Genomic DNA, 23,730 nt, shown 5'->3' with positions numbered 1-23,730 from the left:
TGGTGCGAGTTGCAGCTTCCAAACAATGTTGAAGTTTCCTGGATCGCGCGTTGTGGAATGCGCTGGGAAAAATTCTTCCCAGCAGTTAAAAAAAGAATTGCTTTTGAAGGCCCACCGGAGGCGGTGGTCATCCAACTGGGTGAGAACGACCTAGCTTACAGAAAGGGGGTGGACTTAATGTGGCATATTCTTAATGATCTGGGGGAGTTGCGTGCCTCCTATCCGAACCCAATGATTATCTGGTCATCTCTGCTTGAGAGGCGCGTGTGGAGGGATTCCAAAAACCCGGTGGCTGTGAATAGAGCCAGGAGGATCCTGGAGAACTCGGTGGTGCGTAGAGTGGCCGCGATGGGTGGGTGGGTCATTGATCACCCAGGCATCCATTTTAGCGAGGAGGCCCTCTACCGCGGGGATGGCGTGCACCTTTCCAATGCTGGTAATGATATTTGGCTTGCTGACATTTTCCAGGGGATCAGGGATTGGTTACAGGTTTGAGGGCATTGGTGGCGAGCCTGGCTCGTGTGGCGGTTAGGCATTGGCAGCGGTATTATTATGCAAATGAGATGGGGGGAGGAACGCCATCACCTCCCCCAAATGTTGAAGGGTAGTTCGTTAAAGGACTCCGGGGGGCGTCGCCTCGTCCAAAACCTATGGAGACTAGGGCCTAAAGCGCGCTCCCGAGGTGGTAACCCCTTGGGGAGCACCTAGGAATGTGCATCTCGGGGGCTCTCCCTGTTGGTGCTTAACCCTTCCTGGTTATACCGGTTAGTCTGATAGGGCCAATGCCTAAAGCCAATACCGCTCTTACCTGTAATCAATAAAGTTGTGGCCATTTTTTGCCCATTAACCTAAATTCTAGTCCTGTGTCTTTATTTATTCCATTCTGTGGGAGGGGGCGGGAATAGCCACGCAACACACAATTTTCAAAATGAGTCTTTCAATTTGGTTTACATTTTTTAAAAAAATGTATGAGTACTTAAAAACAGTGGATTTTTTACTTTGAAAGGGATTCACATTTAAAGAGCAAAAATGTCATTTGAAAATTTGATTAACCTATTACAGTTTTAGTAAGTCAAATCTAGTCAGCAACTTACAAAAGCCAACTTTGAATGTAAAATTAGTGCATATAATAGCTAAAGATGTACAATTTAACCAGTAACCAGGCAAATTCTTTAAACTGAAAATGTTTCAGCTTTCACACATCTGGAGTAAACAGTATTTCCAATTTAACACAAAAATAAAATAGTTTCAAAGTTGATTTTGAAAGTAATCACTTATAAAGATTGCATCAACATCCATTAGTAGAGGAAGACGCAACTTTATTGAAACAGCTTGCATATAAAATATATTGCACTATAAGCAAACAAATGTCAACAGAAAATATAATTTGTTGTAGTGAATATGTACAGATAATAATGCCCAAGAGCAATGACATAACTAGGTCATTCTTCCTTGGTTCATTACAGTATTTTAAACCAAACACCTTATAGATATGTGGAAGGTACCAAATTCAGTTTTCAAATACTATACATTCCCTCAAAAATAAATAACTAGAAATCAACGTTTAATGTTTGGCAATATTTAAGACATTTTTAAAATAGTTGCTAAGTTGTATGCAGGTTGCACCATTTTTAAATACTTGTTTGTATGCAAGGAAAAAGTTTTAAAAGCAGAGAAACAAGAATGCACAACACAGAGACAGTAGCAAGGTTTGTACAAATCTGTACATAATCAGCAAAACTCCTACTGCAGTAATTTTAATAAAAATAGAATAGCTTAAAATGAAGATCCACACCCCCCCCCAAAAAAGAAGGTCCTGTTATACTGCTTTTTTGCAAGTAAACTTCATTTAAGATCAGAAACAGAAAGCATCTCCTAACCCCCTATTATGGGCAACTAAACTTAATGCCAGTTTCAGTCACATGTTTTGAATCTACTTGTATACATGACCTTGTAAGACTGTTCTGTTTCCAAGGCTGTTAAGCTATGCTATCCCTGAATTTTCCCAAGTTTCACATACAGCAATAAACTTCCTCTATTGTCTGAGATAGATTCCAAATTTTAACTATACCAAAAACTGTAGGGGAACTGAAAAGAAAGCTATTCTTTTAAATGGGTCCTCTGGCCAAACAGCAGACACACACTACTAGATTATGAACAAGCTGCAATTCGTTTCCTTGGTAAATATGAATTAGAATCATAGAAATGGAGAGTTGGAAGGGATCCTGAGGATCATCTAGTCCAACCCCCTGCAGTCCCAGAATATGCAGTCATCCCATATGGAGATCAAACCGTGGTGTTATCAGCACCACACTCAAACCCACTGAGCTATCCAGAAATTGTTTTTGTTTGTCACAAATGGGAATGTCTTTAAAAAACTTATCCTGTCTTGTCTAAAAAGAAAACAAAAACGAAACATACAATCTCAGTAACATAAACTGCCAGTATCTTCAGTGCAAAATAAATTTATTATTCTTATAAACTGCCTTACTTGATGTTTATGCAAGGAAAACATTATTGAAAGCCTGCATTCTTCTATTAAAGTACTAATTGTTGGAGAAATTTTGCTACATATATTGTACATTTAGTGTTTCCAACTCATCTTCCCTGATTTCTGCATCCAAATACAGTACTCCTACCTGGCAAGATATAAAAAAGGCACAGTTCATAGAACTTTTTGCTATGAAAATGACAATTTAGTTATATTACATGTATCTTGAGGTTCACTGAAATATTGACAAAGTGAATCAAAATGTGAACTGACACAAGACATAAAACATAACTTTTTAATGTTTAAAATGAGGAACTTTTAATGGATTGAAAACAGAAGCCCAATTTGATTACCACAAACACTATTTATTCTGAAATTTGAAATTTAGCAGTGATTAACTAGATGCGTTAAAATGGTACAGCTGAACAGAAATACTATTGCAGAGTTCAGTATTTTTAAAACAAGCAAAAGGATTCTTTCATCATTTGAAATGCAATATGTAATTGAAAGCATTTTTTCAGAAGTTCAAGGTATTTTTTAATGCAAGTATAACATTTTATTTTGGAGGAACTGTATGCTGATGTTTAAAAAGGCAAAAAGATTTTTTAAATATTCATTTCATGCCTGTGCCATCCTGCTTACTATTTGTCTTTGGCCTACTAAGTTTCTCTAATGTGGAATAAGTTTTACTCAAACAGTGTAGGAAATATGACTACTCCAATTATCAATTTTACGGTACTCCATTCGCCAACAGTTGCTGACCATCCCCACTGTCTGACTTCTCTTTCTTCTGGTTACGATCTTTACCTGTGCGCAACCGGCTACCTTCACTGGACGTATTCTGTGCTGTTTTAGTGTGGACACTCCTTTCACTATTGCAGTCAATTTTAATCTGAAACAAATATGGTTATATAAAGCATAATCATTTGATAATTTAAAAAGGGACACGTATGAAGAGCTGTTGGAGGGCATTTCTTAGAAAAAAAGTTATTCCCCTGCCTTCTGCAAATGAAATATACAGTCAAACCTTGTTCCGCGTCCGCCTCTGCTTGCATCCGATTCTGCGAACGTCTGCGGCAAACCTGGAAGTACTGGAATGGGTTACTTCCAGGTTTGCTGCTCACGCATAAGTGCTAAATCGTGCTATGCGCAGAAGCGCTAAATTGCGCTATGCACAGAAGCACTAAATCGCACCACATGTGTGCAGACGCAGCGCTTCAACGTGCATCATTTTCGGGTTGTGGCGGGGCCTCCGGAATGGAGCCTTGCCGTAACCCGAGGTTCCACTGTATTCTAGAAGTGTACAGTTAAGAAGAATCCAAGTGAAGTACTTTTAACAGTGTTAAGGTGTGAAGGCTTGTATAAAGATCAGCATTTTCTGCAACATTTAATTCAACATTATATATCCTAGCTATTAGTTATTTTGCAGAATTCATTTTCTAGACAAATCCAACAAAACTTACCTTTCAAACAAGATGCAAGCTTATTTTTTACATGTAAGCATTTAGTAGTAAAACTTGAACAGTGTTTGTTTCTTTTGAAATAAGATTAATTAAATGCATTTCAGAGTTTTTATGATGTCAGCTGTTCTAAAGTATTACTCTCCTTAACCCTTTGGAAATGATGCATCTTAAAAACTGAAGTACAGTCAAACCTCGTTCTGCATCCGCCTCCACTTGCGTCCGCTTCAGCGAACGTCCACGGCAAACCCAGAAGTACCAGAACAGGTTACTTCCGCGTTCGCCACTCGCGCATGCGCAGAAGCGCTAAATTGCGCTGCACGCGCACAGACGCGGCACTTCGACTTGTGCCATTTTTGGGTTGTGGCAGGCCCTCCGGAACGGATCCTCGTCGTAACCAGAGGTTCCACTGTAAAATAATTTGGGGTGGTATCCAATGGTGTCTGTTCACTGATGGAAAGTAGTCACCAATAGAAGGGAGGCAGGCTGAAATTTTAGGTGATTCCCACCATTCCTGGCTCCAGCTCAAGGTGTCCCCTTTACCCATGTACATTTAGGGGTAACAGGGGACTGAAGAGGAAATTGCCAAAAAAATGTTCCACGCTGTCCATTCTGCTGATGGATTTATTCAGTCAGTGGACAAAGACCACTGGTTAACATACTATGCTGTTAATGAAGCAACTTTCAATGGCTGGTTTAAACACAGTAGCTTGGGGGGGGGGTCAAACTCTTGTGCAGACAAGGATGAGTATGCATGACTTCATCACTCCATGACTGCCAAGAGCAACTCCATGAATGCAGATGCTGATAGTACAGAGAGCATTTTCTTTTACCTGAAGTGACCCATCCATTGTTCTCCCTTTAGTATCTCTTGAATTATGTTGACGGTTATCTGTCCGTGACTGTTCATTTCCTGCACATCAAAATTGGATTTTAGAAAGGTCTTCCATGTTATTGCTTTGTTTTTTGTATATTTCCTTTTAAAACAAACTGCACTGAGTACACTGGTAGAAAACTTATATACAAATGCAGATAATGGAATTTCTTACATTTCTAGTCAAAAACCAATGTTGACACATTAGGACAGACAAAAATCACAGAAAATTTTAGGAAAAGGGGTGGGAGGCACACCCACCTAGGCTAGGGTCCTATAGCAAACCTGGCTTGATAAATCCTAGGCTGTGCAATTTTCAGGATATATATTGTGTAGGAAGCAACCAGGTTGGATTTAGTGGCTTCCTTGTGAGCGGACAACTCTTGTTACTGCTTTGTCTTTCTTCTCTGTATTCTCCTGCTTCTGGAAATGCCAGTTGCTACTTTGGCTCTATCATTCCTCAGTTCGCATGAAGTATAGTTCTGGTGTGATTTGGTTTTGCTCTGATTCAGTTTAAAAAGTTTCTTTCTTACAATGTTTTGTTTTGTTTTGCAAATCTATAGACTTCATTCTTTCATTTCAGACATATACCTGCTGCACAGGGCTTGAGTAAGAGTCCTAATAGCTCATCTGCCATTCAGCACCATCATCATATACTCACCTTTGAAACATCCCCAACCTCTTCCTCCTTGACCACGTGCACCTCCACCACGCCTTCGCCCATTTCCTCTGCGAAGGTAGCTGCCGCGCTCTTCTTCTGCTGGAGCTAATGACCAGTCACTAAGCTCATCTCTGTGATCAGACTCTGTTTCAGAAGCATTGGATGCTTCAGAGTTAGCTCCTAACAAGAGTTTAAATAAACCAAGACATACCATAGTCTACTTTCATGATATTTTAGTGAAAAAAACCAACTAAAAAACCACCAGTTAAAACTAGTCTCTCTCTAAGGAAAGAATTTCTGATTGCTGCTGTAGTATTTTGCAGTGAGGACAATGTAAAAGTTCTAGTCTGGATAAATTTAACCAGTTTATCCATTTCAGAAATGGGATCTCAGCTCTATTCACTAGTGTCAAAAATTGGAATGAATTAATTCTATGAGGTTTTTTTTTTTAATAAAAAAACAACAACTGTTTTGAGATAGGTGCAGTAAAGGTCCTGATTACATGTTACATGCATGGTGGCTGTTCCACACAATGACAACATAAAGAATGTGCACTGGACCTACTATGAAGGTTCATTTTCTGCAAGGAATGGTGGGCTCCTCAGATGAGTTGTCCTTCCAACTCACTCTACTAGGCAGGAATATGCAAATTAGAGCTGTTCTTACCTTGCAGTGGGAGGGTGACCTCTCCAGTTGAAGGTACCCATGCTCAAGTAAAGAACCTACACACAAACCTTTAAAAAGGAGTGTTCCAAACTGAAGGCACTCTCAGCAACATCACTTTGCAGCATACAGCAGAAATCAAATGGTCAAAAAGTAACTGTCTCAAAGAACAGAATAGAGAAAACTTCCCAAATGAATCACCGATACCCGGTTAGAGAGAGAACAACCAAGAAAAGAAAACAAGGGTGGGAGGAAGCTCTCAGCACAGATCAAACTCAAATCTCCTAGGGCAAGTAGGATCCCCTCCATTCCCTGCATAAAATGAACCTTCATGGTAGGTCCAATGTCACACTTTCTTGCAGAGAGGAGGTGATCCTTGGATGACAAAGATTACCTGATGGTGGTGGCAGCTGAGGGGGGGTGGGGTGGGCCTGCCTCCTTACTGGGAAACTACCTATTGTAATACCCTCCTGCCGAAGGATGGTTTGGCAGAATTGTAAACATCCAGCTTACAATGTTTAACAAGGGTTGAAGCTGTCAACCAAGCCATGACAGCAGCAGAATAGCAGACCCAGAGATTTCGTAACATTTGGTGATGCAGCCAACAAAACAGAAGAGCTGATGATACCTTCTTCCCCATTGTTTGAGGCTGAAAATAAACAAACAGAGTCAGATGACAGGAAGGACTCTGTTCTCTTTAGGTAAATCCCTATGGAGATCCAGTGAATGCCATTCACGCTCAGAAGGAAGGATGGAAGGAAGGCAGAATAATGTCCTGATTTCTGTGGATTTCCTCCAAGAAATCTATCCCAGCAGCAGAATGCCAGGTCAGATAGACCCTACATGAGCTGCTATGTATGAAACTACAGAAAGCCGTATTGGAAGACAACACTCCAGAAATGACCATTTTGAGACAGTCACAGCCTTTCATCTGTCAGACTGTTAGATAAAGAATGACCAGCTGCAGGTGCACAGCTGAGCTTTGCAATGGCAGATCCTCCTGGAGTGGAAGAATCCACAGGTTTCGCACAGAAAGAATGATTAGACCCCCAAACTGTGGTCTCCCCAGTCCTAATGGGGCCACAAAGACCACTTAAGCCTACAGTTGCTGAATCTCCTGGATCACAAGAGGAATCAGAGTAAAAAGAGGGAAAGCTAATAGTGAGCCCCAAAGCCACGGTACAATAGAAAATCTATTCGCTGCAGAGACATGGAAAGCACAAAATGAATGACAAAAACTGTGCAATGACTAGGTGTGTGGCGAGGTCTTCCACTGGCCAGCTGAATGAGGAGCAGTGGGATGTTCACATAGGCCCTTACCAACGGCTGCCCTGAACATCCAACCAACTACACCCAAAGGTAAATGGTCCAGAAGTCTAGGTTGTTGTCCCCTAGTTGAGATGAGCATGCCAACTCAGACTGGCATCAGTAGACAGGATCAATTTCTGCATCTCCAGAGTTATTACCTTCAATAACTGGGGAATAATTCCTGCCACTGTAGCTCCCTCTTCACTGGATCTGGAATAGTTACCTGAATTCTCATCAACCAGGGGAATAAATATTGGAATGGAAGCAGAAGCTGCTGAAGGGACTGAGGGAGAAAACCACCACTAGAGCAAGTCATGGCATGACACCATCATGTCCTGTAGCTAGGCCCAGAACGTGAGATGAACATAAGCTGATGATATCACCTGAGGTACCAGCTTGAATTCTCCAACCAGAGGAGAAAGAACATGCCTAATGGGCAGTGTCAATCTCGGTAACAATACTCAAAAATGTTTTGACATCTGTGAAAAAAGCTTCCCCTGTAACATGAAGCTTTTCACACCTTTGTGCCCTGGGTAGAACTTGTCTCAACCTAAGAGCCTGTGCAGTGCCTGCCATCATGTCAGGCTGCCAGAATAGGCTTCCTGACCATTGCCTGATGCTGTAAATCAGAAGTTGGCACGAGACTTGTAGGCAATTAACTTTTATTGCTTCACACCCAGAGAGCCAGGAGACAAGTCTCTCTCAGCAGTCTTCCACTGTGATTCAGCTCTACTTAATTAATTTGCTCTTTTTTCTACCCTCTGTTCTTGAGCTGAGAAAGGGGGAAAGAACCAGGAAGAGGGCTGTCTTGCCGAGCAGGAGACGCAGCCTCTGCACTCTCCCTATCAGAGTCTGTGCCTACATTGAGCCTCTCCCCTTCACCCCCACTCTCTGGCTCTAATGTTTTCCTGCTGGTTTCACCTGTTGATGGTTCCTCCCTGTCCCACCAGTCTGAACCAGGTTCAAAATCTCCTTCCAGTGTCACCCTCACGCATCTCCTGTGCAACTGGCTGCCACCACTCTTCCTCATCCACCCAGTCCCTGACACATCACCCCCCTTGAACTGTAGTTCAAAGGGACATAATGGACTACAGGGAGACTCAAAGATTTCTCTTTCCTCTTAAGTAATAAAGAAAAAAAATATTATTATATTTGATTCTATTAGATACCTTTTCATAACTTTCCACACGGACTATCTGTCAAAGAAAAGAATACTGTGGTACCTCGGGTTACAGACGCTTCAGGTTACAAACACTTTGGGTTACAGACTCCACTAACCTGGAAGTAGAGCCTCGGATTAAGAACTTTGCTTCAGGATGAGAACAGAGATCACGCAGCAGTGGGAGGCCCCATTAGCTAAAGTGGTACCTCAGGTTAAGAACAGTTTCAGGTTAAGAACGGACCTTCGGAACAAATTAAGTTCTTTTTTTAAAAAAGTAATATTTATTGAACTTTAACAATTACATAGAAAAGAGAAAAAAGAGTGAAAGAGAGAAAAGAGAGGAGATAAGAAAAAAAAGAAAGATACAAAATTACATAATAAAGACCAGAAACAAAATCACAATACATCAAATACATCAAAACACAAAAAACACCAACACAATTAAAAACAAAAAAGAAAAAAAACAGAAAAAACTCCTGCGATCTTTAAGCTTATCTTTCATTGACTTATTTCCTCAACCTCCTCACACCTCCCAATTTTGTATTCCAGTTAATAATTAAATCAGCAAATCCTTTCTGTCTTTCACTGCTTTCTATCGTTTAGTTGTCTTAATTTATTTTAACCTTATCTTACCATCAAAATCTTAAAATTTATCTATACTTAAATCCTTATCATATTTCTATTAAAGTCATATAATTTCATTCCACCATTTCCCAATATTCCTTAATTATGCTATATTTCTCTGAATAAAATTTAAAAAATTTTCCCAATCTTCTTCCACCGTCTCTTCTCCCTGGTCTCGGATTTTGTCAGTCTTTTCTATCAGTTCCATATAGTCCATCAGCCTGGTGCTCTTCTATCCGAGGCTCTTAACTCTTCTCCCTGTCCTGTCTGCAGATTTCTTTTGATGCCAAAGATTAGGTCCCAAAGGGTTTCCATCTTAGCAGCTCCTTGATTCCGTCTCAGCAAGTTTGCCCATGCTCCATATTCGAAGCTGTAGTCCAAAAGATGTTCCAGGACATACTCCAAAGACCCTTTGAGGCTTAAGGACCAGGTGCGCAGCCTGGGAGTCATTTTGGACTCACAGCTGTCCATGGAGGCACAGGTTAAATCCGTGTCCAGGGCAGCTGTGTACCAGCTCCATCTGGTACGTAGGCTGAGACCCTATCTGCCCGCGGACTGCTTCGCCAGAGTGGTGCATGCTCTGGTTATCTCCCGCTTGGACTACTGCAATGCGCTCTACGTGGGGCTACCTTTGAAGGTGACCCGGAAACTACAACTAATCCAGAATGCAGCAGCCAGACTGGTGACTGGGAGCAGCTGCCGAGACCATATAACACCAGTCTTGAAAGACCTACATTGGCTCCCAGTACGTTTCCGAGCACAATTCAAAGTGTTGGTGCTGACCTTTAAAGCCCTAAACGGTCCAGTATACCTGAAGGAGCGTCTCCACCCCCATCGCTCTACCTGGACACTGAGGTCCAGCACCGAGGGCCTTCTGGCGGTTCCCTCACTGCGAGAAGCCAAGTTACAGGGAACCAGGCAGAGGGCCTTCTCGGTAGTTGCGCTCTCTCTGTGGAACTCCCTCCCACCAGATGTCAAAGAGAACAACAACTACCAGACTTTTAGAAGACATCTGAAGGCAGCCCTGTTTAGGGAAGCTTTTAATGTTTGATGTATCACAGTATTTTAATATTCTTTTGGAAGTCGCCCAGAGTGGCTGGGGAAACCCAGCCAGATGGGCTGGGTATAAATAATAAATTATTATTATTATTATTATTATTATTATTATTATTATTATTATTATGGGCTCCACATCTCCAATCTCTCCCTCAGTGCCTCCCTCCATAGGGAAATCTACCCATCTTCCCTTCTTCAGTCCAAGCGGGGCACCATCTCTCCAAATCTGACTCTCCATCACTTCTGACTTCAGCTTATGTCCATCAAATTGTTTCTGTGGGGCCAAAACCTCCACTTGAGTTTCTTGAGATACAGAAGCAGTTTGTTCCATCATCTTCTCCAGAGCTTGCCATTTCAAAGTGGGTTCCTGAATTGCATCCCAAGTAATTCCTGTAAAAATGTTCACTTTTTGTTCCAAGTCAGTTATATTTTGTCCCAAATTGACAATTTTCTTTACCGTCAAGTCTGTCTTCTCATGTAGTTGTTCCAACAGAGCACTTATTTTGTAAAATGCATTCACTAGAACTTCTTGTTTTGCCATTCTTATCCAAGGTCTTATCCAAGGTCACTTATTTCACACAGTCCTTAGTTCTTAGTGGAAAATTCCTTGATTCCACTTTGCAGTTACAACAGTTTCCAAGGCTCCCTCTATAGGAAACAGTTTCTATTTGTATCTGTCCTTATAAATCCAAGTCCAATAACAAAGTTACCATTCAACTTTCAGTTACTTTTCTCCTTTTTAAGTGCAGAGGAAACAATGAAAAGGATATATATCTCTTATTCAACTGTCCATCAGGATGTATTCCATTCCCAGTAAATAATTTTCTCAAATCGTCGATCTTATTAACAGCCCGATCCCAGGTTCGAAACAGTGGTAAATTATCTCGTCGCTCACTCTCCTGCAGGTTTAAACAATCCACAAAAAATTCCCCCCTCTTCTCCTGCTTCCAAGGGGGGTTCGATGTCTTAAATGATGAAAGTTTAACATTTTACAGAATACTTTCCCCAGGCTTTAGCTTACAACGTCTTTGCTTTGATCTGTTTACAAAACGGAAGGCGGACTTCCTGTTTAGACCTTCCTGTTTCAATGCCAAATTACGATGTTTAAAAAATCCAATTTTCTGTTTTACGTACAAGTGGTTATTTAGAGTCCGAATGTCCACAGGAAAAAGTCAACGCTTTCTGGCAACAGCAATTCACTCCTTGTAAGAAGCGGTTGATTCGATGTACCGCGCCGCTCACCCCACGTCGCTCCGGAACCCCGAAACCGGGTTTCCCCGCGAGTAGGGGAGGCGCAAAAGGTACCGGCCGAATCCCAAGTTCATGAGCTTCTTCCGCCCGTGGTTTCTAATGGGTCTCCGCCTCACCGTGGTGGTCAGACCCTAATTTCCAAGGAGTGGATTCCTCCCAATCAGAGGAAATCCGCCATTGCCAGAAGCGCCAACCCGGAAGTCCACCTGCACAAATTAAGTTCTTAACCCGAGGTACCACTGTAAAGAAAAATTTATCTTGTATTTAAAGCATATATATAATTCAATAGCGAAGTGTCAAGATATATGGAGAGTAGTGTCTGAATTTGTGCAGGGCTTAGCCTAATCACACATACTGAACAGTAGAAACTAAGTTCTACTTCCGGGTCGGCGCGAATGGCGGATGGACAGTGGGTTTGACAGCTCCGTCAAGCCCAGCATTGCAGAGGTCCATGGGGGAAGCGTCGAGGTGAGGCATGTTGAAAATTCCATTCCTCCCATGCTGCAGATGTGTGGGATTGTTACATGTCACATGTCTGTTTACAGAGACAGATTGAAATCCTGGAATCTCTGTTCTGCTTTCTGCTCCTGGATTCGTTAGACAGTTCATTTGATAGCATAGCTTCACAGCTGGTTGTCTTACCCACTGCCGATCTGACAGCGCAACATGTATGTGCGGTTCTCCAAAACGAGGATGATCGCCGAAAAGCTGCAGGTTGTGTTCAGGGGAAGTTGACTGCCTTGTCACCCCAACCAATGATGCAGTCACTAGATGGCGCCAAAGCTCTGAAAGCAGTGAGGTGTTTCTCTTGTGGCAGAATGGGGCACATGCAGAGGGATTGCAGACAACGCCCAAAGGCCAAAGAGGAAACTGGCAAAGGCTGTAAAGGCTCAAAGAGCAAGAGCAAGAGCTCTGGCAAGCCTATACCTGCGTAACACAAGGCTTTGGTCACACACTGTTCCAGTCCAACAGTCTAGGAAGCTTTCATCATAGATTTGGGGGTGACACGCCATCTTTGCAGAGACCAACATTTGTTTGTCATGTTTACGCCACAGAAGGGAACTGTGCACCAGGCAGACGGTCAGTCGTTGCATTCGGAAGGCATCAGAACTGTCTTGCATCCAAGTTGGTGGACCACGATTTACAACGTGCTTTTTGTTCCAGATTTGGCGGACAATTTACTGAGCGTCTCTCAGCTGACAGTGCAAGACTTTACTGTTAAGTTCAGTAAACAGAAATGCACCATCAGGAACAACGGAAAGGACATTTTATATGCTGACTGTGTTAATGGCTTGTTCTTGTTGTCTTATTCTTATGATGATGCTGTTGGTGTTGATATGCAAAATAGTGAGACATATCATGCTGTGTCTACTAACAAAATTTTACATGCAGGTTGTATCCACGACCACCACAGAAGACTGGGTCATCTGATGCCTGATCTGGTCCAGGGGGTGTCTATTAAACCCTGCAAATTTCACATGAAATGTAAATCATGTGCAGAACACAAGGTCAGAGTTGCTCCAAAGGGTAAGGTATCTGGCAGGGAAGCCAAGGAGTCCTACCAGATTGTGCACGCAGACCTTGTTGGTCCACTAAAGCCATCATTAGGCAAGGCAAAATTTTTCATGGTACTGATAGATCAGTTTTCCAGGTATATTCATATTTTCATGCTTAAGCAGAAGTCAGAAGCATTTCCTAGATTCCAGGAATTCTGTGCTTGGCTGCAGAATGTTCACAAAAGACAGGTGGGTTGTCTTTTCACTGACCGGGGCAGGGAGTTCTGTTCTCAGCCATTTGAGGCTTTTCTAGCTGAGAAGGGAATCCAGCATGATGTTGCCAATCCCAGAGCACCATGGCAGAATGGTCTCTGTGAAAGGGCAAATCAGACTCCCCTACAGGGCATGATGCAAATTTGCCTGATTCATATTGGGCTGAATCTCTGAACTGTTTCACATATGTGTATAACAGAATTTCTTCACCAATAGGATGCACTCCCTATGAGAAACTGTTTGGTAAGAAACCATTTGTCAAGCTCCTGAGAATTTTTGGTTCTGACATGTGGGTTCACACTCCTCAGAGCAGCAAGCTCAGCAAACGTGGTTTGCATGGTATTTTTATGGGATACGAGAAAGGTGCATACAGAGTGCTAATGTCTGACATGAAGACGGTAAGATTCACCAGAAGTGTTCAGTACAATGCAAAGTGGGGAGACAATGCGGGAATCTTCCAAAGTCACCCTGATGCTGATGAGGGTGAAGAATCTGATGATGACACAGGTTCAATTGCCAGTTCAGGGGGAGGTGGTAGTGCTGCTGCTGACAGTGACAGTGAAACTGACACGGCAGACTACAAAAGTGTGAAAGCCTCTCTCAGACTATCTGAAGGGTCTGACACTGAATTGGAGGAACCACTGTTCACCATAGGCCACCATTTTCCTAAAGAGGAGAAGCCTAGCATGGAAGACTTGCATATAGTACGCAACAAAGGGTAAACAACCCAAAAGGTATGCTGAGGAGTTTGCTAAAACAGCCAAAGCAGATATAGCTGTTGTTAGTAACTCAGACAAGGTTTGGGAACCTTCAAGCTTCCAAGAGGTCCAGAGTTTAACCTCAGAGGATGCTGAGCCATGGTTAAATGCCATGAAGGCTGAACTTGATTCCTTAAGAGAGGAACAAAACATGGGAACTAGTTCCATTGGTACCAGGGATGAAGCTGGTTGATAGCAAATGGGTCTTTAAGGCCAAGACAGACCAGAATGGCACAAAGCCAGATTGGTCACCCGAGGTTTTTCACAGGTACCAGGTCAAGACTATCATGAGACCTACTCACCCACCGTCAAGTATGAGAACATTGGGCTTATGCTCAAAATTGCTGCAGAGAAGAAACTAAACGTTTTGCATCACAATGTGAACACAGCATTTTTGTACAGAGACCTGGATGAATTAATTTATATACTTCCACCTGATGGAGTACGGGTAAAGGAGGGATTGGTTTGTGCTCTTAAGAAATCCCTGTATGGTCTCACACAGAGTGCCCGGTGTTGGAACTCTAAACTAACAGAGACATTGTTTTCTCTAGGTTTTCACCAAGGCAAAGCAGATCCATGTGTGTTTGTCAAAGAGGAGGGGCAAAACAAACTGTATTGTGTATGTTTTGTTGATGGTCTTCTTTTCTTTTGGAAAGATCAGGCCTTATACAATGGCACCCTAGCTCAACTGAAGTAGCATTTTGACATGAAGGATATTGGTGAGGTAACCAACTATCTCTCTCTGAAGTTGGATAGAAACCAGGGAGCTGATATCATGGTAGACCAATCACAGAAAATTGCTGATGTATTAACCAAACTGAACTTGGTTGATGCAAACCCTGTGGATACACCAATGGTGACAGGTTTTCAGTTAGATGATACTGATGAAGCATTTTCTGATGTTACACTGTACAGATGTGTTCTAGGTAAGCTAAATTTTATTGCCAGGTGTTCAAGACCTGATTTTGCTGTCAGCACCAATTTGCTGAGCAGACACGCCAACAATCCTACGGTTAAGGACTGGAAAGTACTGAAGCACATAGCATGCTACCTGGAGGGTACCATGCACTACAGACTGAAATTCACTAATCAGAAGTCTGGAGGTCTTGTGACATCACAGATGGCAAAAGCACTTCCAGGGTATGCTACATGTACAACCAGTGTTTGTTTGACTGGTCGTGCAAGAAGGAGACAACAGTGAGCTTAAGTTCTTGTGAAGCTGAACTTAATGCACTGTCATATTCACTTTTGGATTGTGAATGGTTGTTGCAACTGTTTGAGGACATGAGGGTTAATGTAAGATGCCCTATACAGGTTTACCAAGACAACAGGTTGTGTCTGTCTTTGCTAACTTCTGAGGGATGTAAGCAAAGAACCAAGTACTTGCAGATAAAATTACATTGTGCAAGAGAGCGTATCCAGAAAGGACTCATTCAGGTGTCCTACATGCCAGGAAAGGAAATTCCTGTAGATCTGTTGTCAAAAGTTGTTGACACGGAACAACTTCAGGTTTATGTACAGCAGTTGCAGTTAGGCTGAAATACTGAAGCGGGTTACATGAAATGGGGGAGGATGTTGAGAATTCCATTCCTCCCATGCTGCAGATGTGTGGGATTGTTACATGTCACATGTCTGTTTACATTCCAGCACTGATTATTGGAATCTTGGGAGTGGAAAGGGAGTATGCTGTTTCCTCTCTGCATAGCTATTACTTTTGCAGTTCTTTCTCCGAGGAAGACAGAGAGAGAAGCCATGTTTTTCTTTGTTCTGTTCTGTTTGATTTAATTTGCAATAAATTAGGCTTAGAATGTTACTCCTTAAGGCTAAGCTTCTGTTTGAACTCTACTAGTCGTGTGCTCATGTCCTTGGATATGGGTCACATCAGCATGAAGGGAGACCAGAGAATCCCGGGTGACGCTACATTGGGCGGGGGGGGAGGCACCAGCCTCGGCGTTATCACCCAAAAAGCCTCAAAGGAAAGTTTGAGGTGTCTAGCGGTCCTGCGGATTGCATAGGCAGCTCGGGCTCCGGTCTCTGCCTCTGCTCTGAAAGGAGTGGGGGGGGGGGAGCTGAGGAAAAGCCGGTGATTTAGGCACCAGCGCGGCTCTGCAGAGCAAAGTCTCTGAACCAGCCATCAACACCTACCATTCCAATTCAAGCTGATTAGCAAGGTGAGAAGGAAATTAATTGTTAATTACTAATTCGGCAAAAGAGGATAAAAAGGAAGTCCACTCCCGTTTCTGGGTATTTAAACTGCATGAAAAACTTTGAAAGTTAAAACAGCTAATGGCTGACAAGGACAAAGGATTTTACAAAGCTCTTTAAATACCAATCTGGATACTTTACAGACCTTTAAAATGTTTGTTAACTTGAACTTGAACAATAGACCTGAACTTGAAAGTGCATTTGAACTTGACACAGACTCTGTAATATATTAATATTGAACTTGGAGACAGAAGGGATTAAGAAAGAGACACTTCCATTAATTTGGAAGGGTGTTAATACCCTCTTGAAGAAATTGGAGATCCTGGGGTCAACACCGTGTCAACTTTTAATAAGCAAGACTGGATTACACATTAAATTCTGTAAAAACTTCTTTCAATTATTTTGGAACTACAATTATATGGGAACACTGATCTATATTTCTACTGGATATTGAACTATCTATGAAGGGAACTGAATCACCTGCTCCTCTTTTTATTTTATTTTATTTTTAAGCTTTTAAACCAAGTGGATTTGAAAGAACCTACGGTTTGGACTATTTTACTTTTCTTTCTCCATATATACTGCGTAAAAAACGGTTATGTACTGTCAATTACTCAGCTATCACTCTTTTTGATACAACGTAAGTACTACTAAGTACTAATACCTATATTGCATTAAGCTTTTCCAACTTATACCCTTACATTTTAGATTAAGATAAAGTACAAGTGTATGAATGTTTTATAGTATGAACTGAAGTGAAACAGAGTATGTTTTAGGCTCTGTTAAGCGATCTTGATAAGGCCTGATAAGGCCAAGCAGCATGGCACTTGGTGGGGAAGCTATGCTGTGTTTGTCTAGCTGTAAAAACAAGTCAGCCAAGGCTGGGAAATGGCTGCTGTAAAGTAAAAGAGCAGATACAGCAATGAAAAAAGTACCAACGACAACACCAGGCAGAAAACCCTCCGTCCAGGAAGACACAAGATCTGAACTGGAAGATCTTTTTGCAGAATTTAAAAGGGAGATTAGTAGTGATTTTTAAAAGACTGTAAATTCATTAGCTACACACACTGAAAAAAAATCCAAAACAATGTTAGAAATGAAGGGACAAATGAAGGAATTAAATGCTAGATTAAAACAGGATTAAAAGGGATGGAGGAGAAAACCAAACATACACAGGAGGAGGTGAAAGGGGTGAAAAGGGAACAGGAAAAACTGAAGGTAGAGGTACAAGGAGTCTATGTAACTCAGGAAATGATGTGAGATGCTATGGCTGTAGCAGAAATAAAGCAGAAGGAACTGGTAGTCTGCCTAAGAAATGTGCCAGAAGAAGGTGAACAGGACTTAAAAGAATACTTGAGGCTTTAGCAACATAGCTGGAACTGGATAAATAAATCCTGGACAACTCTGTGGACAAGATCTATAGAATTAAATCTAAAATGCTGCAGATGTGGAAAATGCCAGGAGACTGCCTGGTATTTTTGAATTCAGAAGCTATTAAAGATAGAATGTTCCAGACCAACCACAACAATAATAATTTTTATTTATATCCCGCCCTCCTTGGCCAAGGCCGGGCTCAGGGTGGCTAACACCAAATATATAATACATTAAAAACACAAAATCAAACAACTGATTAAAACACAGCTCAAAATCACAGTAAAATCAAAATAAAATTAAGTGGACAACCCACAAATCACAGCCATGAAGGTAAGAATATTAAATATTCGTCAGGCCCGGTCACTTGTGCTGGTCCCATATGGGCTGATAGAAAGGGCCAAAGGGGCCACTTACATACAGGGTTTCATGGAAAGAAGGGGTTCAGACTGGGCCTGTACCAAAGGCCTGGCAGAACAGCCCCTTCTTGCAGGCCCTGCGGAAAGATGTCAAATCTCACAGGGCCCTGGTCTCTTGTGACAGAGTGTTCCACCAGGCCAGTGCCAGGGCTAAAAAGGCGAGAAAGGTGGAAAGTAGTTCTATCAACAATAAAAAGGATTCTGAAAGGGTAGGCTCAAATATATACCAATACCCAACAATTATTAATATAATATCAGCACTAACAGTAAGAAAAGAAAAAGAAAACTACTTAATACACTCAACAATAAAACAAAGATAAAGAACAAAAAAGAACAAACAAAAAAAGAAGGGGAAAAAACCAAATGCACGACATCATCCCAATGTCATAGACCAAATGGAGAAAACAGCATGCAGACCTAGTGGTGGGAGGAAAAAATCCTTAAATAAGAGACACGGAGGAATGATTAATGGACTTCAATGTCTGTACACTAATGCGCAAAGCATGGGAAATAAACAAGATGAGCTTGAGCTCTTGATACAGCAAACTAAATATGACATAATAGGCATCACTGAAACCTGGTGGGATAAGTCCCACGATTGGAATGTAATAATGGAGGGATACAATCTATTTCAGAGAAACAGACCAGACAAGAAAGGAGGAGGAGTGGCGTTATATGTCAGGGATGTGTATACCTGTGAAGAGATCCAAGATTTAGAACCTCAAAGCCAAAGTGAGAGCATTTGGGTCAAAATTAAGGGAGAGAAGAATAACAGTGGCCTCATTGTGGGAGTTTACTATAGATCCCCAAGCCAAACGGAGGACACAGATGATGCCTTCCTGGAACAGATGGCCAAGCATGCAAAAGGAAGGGAGATAGTAGTAATGGGGGACTTCAATTACCCGGATATTTGTTGGATGTCAAACTCAGCCAAGAGCATAAGGTCAAACAGATTCCTCACTGGCCTTGCAGACAACTTCATTGTCCAGAAAGTGGGAGAAGCAACAAGAGGAACAGCCATTTTAGATCTGGTCCTAACCAATGTTGATGACCTGGCTAGTGGGGTAGAAGTGGAAGGATCATTAGGCGCGAGTGATCATGCTCTTCTGAAGTTTACTATACAGTGGAAAGGAGCAGCCAAGCATACTAGGACTCAATTTCTTGACTTTAAGAAAGCCGACTTCATAAAACTTAGGGAAGTGCTGGGTGAGATCCCATGGACAGTAATACTAAAAGGAAAGGGAGTTCATGATGGCTGGGAGTTTGTTAAGAGGGAGATAGTAAAAGCACAACTTCAGGCAATACCAATGAGACGGAAACATGGAAGGTGCCTAAAGAAGCCAGGGAAGAACTAAAGAACTTTTAACTGAGTTAAGATTAAAAAAGGATGTGTACAAAAAATGGAAAAGGGGGGAAACCACCAAAGAGGAATTCAAACAAATAGCCAGCACGTGTAGACACAAAGTCAGAAAAGCTAAAGCACAGAATGAACTCAGGCTTGCTAGAGAGGTTAAAAGCAACAAAAAAGGCTTTTATGGGTATGTCCGTAGCAAAAGGAAGAACAAAGAAACAGTGGGGTCACTCAGAGGAGAAGATGGTGAAATGGAAACAGGGGACACAGAAAGGGCTGAACTCCTCAATGCCTTCTTTGCCTCAGTCTTCTCCGATAAAGAAAACAATGCCCGACCTGAAGAATTTGGAGCAAATGATTCAGCAGAGGAAACACAGCCCAGAATAACTAAGGAGATGGTACAAGAATACTTGGCTAGTTTAGATGTATTCAAGTCTCCAGGGCCAGACTGCATCCAAGAGTATAAAAAGAACTGGCAGATGTGATCTCAGAACCACTGGCAGTCAACTTTGAGAATTCCTGGAGAACAGGCGAAGTCCCGGCAGACTGGAGGAGGGCAAATGTTGTCCCTATTTTCAAAAAGGGGGAAAGAGAGGACCCAGATAATTACCGCCCAGTCAGTCTGACATCAATACCAAGGAAGATTCTGGAGCAGATCATTAAGCAAACAGTCTGTGAGCACCTAGAACGGAATGCTGTGATCACCAATAGTCAGCATGGATTTCTGAAAAATAAGTCATGTCAGACTAACCTGATCTCGTTTTTTGACAGAATTACAAGCCTGGTAGATGAAGGGAACGCAGTGGTTGTAGCCTACCTTGATTTCAGCAAGGCATTCGACAAGGTGCCCCATGATGTTCTTGTAAAGAAGCTGGTAAAATGCGGTCTTGACTATGGTACCACTCAGTGGATTTGTAACTGGCTGACTGACCGAACCCAAAGGGTGCTCATCAATGGTTCCTCTTCATTCTGGAGAAGAGTGACTAGTAGGGTGCCACAGGGTTCTGTCTTGGGCCCGGTCTTATTCAACATCTTTATCAACGACTTGGATGATGGACTCAAGGGCATCCTGATCAAATTTGCAGATGACACCAAACTGGGAGGGGTGGCTAACACCCCAGAGGACAGGATCACACTTCAAAACAACCTTGACAGATTAGAGAACTGGGCCAAAACAAACAAGATGAACTTTAACAGGAAGAAATGTAAAGTATTGCACTTGGGCAAAAAAAATGAGAGGCACAAATACAAGATGGGTGACACCTGGCTTGAGAGCAGTACATGTGAAAAGGATCTAGGAGTCTTGGTTGACCACAAACTTGACATGAGCCAACAGTGTGACGCGGCAGCTAAAAAAGCCAATGCAATTCTGGGCTGCATCAATAGGAGTATAGCATCTAGATCAAGGGAAGTAATAGTGCCACTGTATTCTGCTCTGGTCAGACCTCACCTGGAGTACTGTGTCCAGTTCTGGGCACCACAGTTCAAGAAGGACACTGAGAAACTGGAACGTGTCCAGAGGAGGGCAACCAAAATGGTCAAAGGCCTGGAAACGATGCCTTATGAGGAACGGCTAAGGGAGCTGGGCATGTTTAGCCTGGAGAAGAGGAGGTTAAGGGGTGATATGATAGCCATGTTCAAATATATAAAAGGATGTCACATAGAGGAGGGAGAAAGGTTGTTTTCTGCTGCTCCAGAGAAGCGGACACGGAGCAATGGATCCAAACTACAAGAAAGAAGATTCCACCTAAACATTAGGAAGAACTTCCTGACAGTAAGAGCTGTTCGACAGTGGAATTTGCTGCCAAGGAGTGTGGTGGAGTCTCCTTCTTTGGAGGTCTTTAAGCAGAGGCTTGACAACCATATGTCAGGAGTGCTCTGATGGTGTTTCCTACTTGGCAGGGGGTTGGACTCGATGGCCCTTGTGGTCTCTTCCAACTCTATGATTCTATGATTCTATGACTTCCGCACTGTAGGAAACGCAAACATTCACCCCTTTGAGCTCCTAGGTTCACATATATATAATAGTCAGGAGCTTTTCATAGAATCATAGAAGCTTTTAACTTGGCACATGAAGGAGCACTTTATATACATAAGAAAACAACAGATATTACTTAGTTTGATACTTATTAAATGACAAATCAATATCTCCACGGACTTTCAGCTTTTATAGTGATATTTATTGTACCACCACCATTATTAAATTGCTAATATATCTGGGGTTTCATAGCTCTATACCAAGGAAACTTTGTTCAGGGGGTGAATCAACATGAGTCAGTGGTTCTACATGCAGGAAAGTCAAGTTGAAAGAGAGCTTCAAAATGGAGGGCGGCTGCCCCGCCCTGTTCCAAGTCAAGTAAGAGAGGAGGGGGGAAACCCCCTTACACTTTACCTTGGCTCTTTATTCACATTTATTGCTTGTAAATAGGATATCACATTGTCATGATTTTGAAAGTGGCGCAGTTCGTTTATCTTTAGGCAGAAAGTAGCCGGGAATATTGTGAAATGCTGTATTTTTAATTCCCTTGCTAGCTTACGAGCAGGGGCAAATAGTCGTCTCTTTTCTGCCACCACTGGAGCATAGTCTGGGAAAATAGAAATTTTGTTTCCCCTCCATTCAAAGGGTTTAGCATTTCATTTTCACCGGAAATTTTTAAGGATATCATCTCACACCCTTAGTGCAAAAATTGAATTATGTTATAAATGTTTCCCCTCCTGCTTTCTTGGTTTTCAATGGGAAACTTTTAACACCATTTATCTCCATCCTTAAATCCAGTTGTTGTAGCTCCAACAGTTCCATTAAACAGTTCACAGTATATTCAATTGCCTGAATTCCTTCAGGTGGGTGGTTTTTAAAACCTATAAGTTTAAGGTTGTTCCTTCTAAGTTCAGATTCCAACTGGAGTAAGCGTTTGTCGGTCTGGTTCTGAGCTGCAAATGAAATTTTCTCCAAGACATTAACGCGCTGTTCAATTGTATTCATACGCGATGTTAAGACTTGTAAATCAATTCTCATTTGTGAAGTGTACTGTTTAATCACTGAAATTTCTGTCTTAAGCGCCCCCATGTCTTCTTTAAGAGACCTTAATAGATGAATCATCTCCTGTGTCTCCGACATTTTTATTTGGTTTTCCTGCTCCAGTTCCAATGCTCTGTTAGAACTGATGCATCTCACTTCATTTGTTTTGAGACTGTATTATTATTTGAATTGGACTTCTAGCCCTCCGCAAGCCCTCAGCGTCTTTTTGAAATTTGATACTCCCCAGCTGGTAAAGTGCTGATAAGCTCAGATAAAGTTTTCCTTAAGTTCCCTCCAAAACCTTCCTCCAGTCCATAAATCCTTAAATAGGTTTTAATCACCTTTAATTTATGCTTCTCCTTGCACTCTTGCCGTGCAGCTTCTCAGCATGTCTGCTCATGCCTCCATCTCAAAAGCGGAAGTCACCACCTCAAGCAGTCATGATAGGGTGCCTGCCAGTGTGCTAGGTGGACAGTACACCAGCCAGACAGCCAAGCTCTCCTCGTTGCCCCACACCAGGCCAGCACATTCAATGCCAGAGATCGATGGCGCTGGCAGAGCCCTGAAAAAACCATCTTCCCAGATTAACGCCACCCCTCCCCCCCAGATCCCCAGTCTGTGATTGGTGAAGGACGGAGAAACCAAGGGGCACCAACTCATGCAAGGTGACTGTTTTGCCTTTGCAAACCCAGTTCTCCGTCACACAAGCCAGGTCAGCCCCCTGCGAGGTAAAAAAGTATTGCAGGGTGGCGGTTTTATTGCCTATAGACCTGACATTGCACAGCACCAATGACGGAGGAGGGTAATCTCTGCTCACCCTACCTTTGTCCCTCGGGATGGGGCGCAGATTGCAAGGGGTTCGAGCATCTTTATATCTCAAACCCCTTTGCCTATAATATCTGCTCCCACTGCCATACCTCCCTCGCCCCTTGATGGTGGTGATCCCAAGCCCCATGCTGGCCTCCCTTGTAAAGGAATGATATTCATTTAATGCAGCCTTTCTCAACCTGTGGGTCCCCAGATTAGCTAGCAAGGCCAGAGCTCAGGGATGATGGGAGTTGTAGTCCAACAACATCTGGGGACCCACAGGTTGAGAACCACTGATTTAATGGTATATCATCCCTGGTCCTGGTCTCCTGAATCAAAAGGGTGTGGTGTTGAGATAAAAAGTCAGTGAAACAAGTATCCCTGATAGATGCAGCCCATCCAGCTACGTTCCAAATTTGGAGAGTGGCTTTATGCTGTCTGTTGGCTGTCAGTCCCTCTTTCCCTCATGGGGTGGTTGGGG

At 42.4% G+C, this 23,730-nt stretch overlaps 1 protein-coding gene across 4 annotated transcripts in view; it reads right to left on the bottom strand.

The window, feature by feature from the left end:
- Positions 1-1,298: 1,298 nt before the first annotated feature.
- LOC310668835 (fragile X messenger ribonucleoprotein 1-like) overlaps positions 1,299-23,730 on the bottom strand; it is a 170,730-nt gene continuing 148,298 nt past the window's right edge. For 2 of the 4 annotated variants that reach the window (XM_083422167.1, XM_083422165.1), the window contains 3 exons: positions 5,487-5,666; positions 4,785-4,864; positions 1,299-3,383 (listed from right to left, as the gene is read on the bottom strand). In XM_083422167.1, coding sequence (XP_083278293.1) covers positions 3,222-3,383; positions 4,785-4,864; positions 5,487-5,666 — 422 coding nt within the window. In that variant the 3' untranslated portion in view covers positions 1,299-3,221. The remainder of the gene's footprint in view (positions 3,384-4,784; positions 4,865-5,486; positions 5,667-23,730) is intronic. The other 2 variants (XM_083422168.1, XM_083422166.1) reach the window with 1 other exon arrangement.

Source organism: Podarcis tiliguerta, assembly GCF_965153285.1.
Source record: "Podarcis tiliguerta genome assembly, chromosome: W".
In the NCBI taxonomy this organism is placed as follows: Eukaryota; Metazoa; Chordata; class Lepidosauria; order Squamata; family Lacertidae; genus Podarcis; species Podarcis tiliguerta.
Note: the sequence above shows the minus strand (reverse complement) of the source record. Positions and strands in the feature narration are given on the sequence as shown.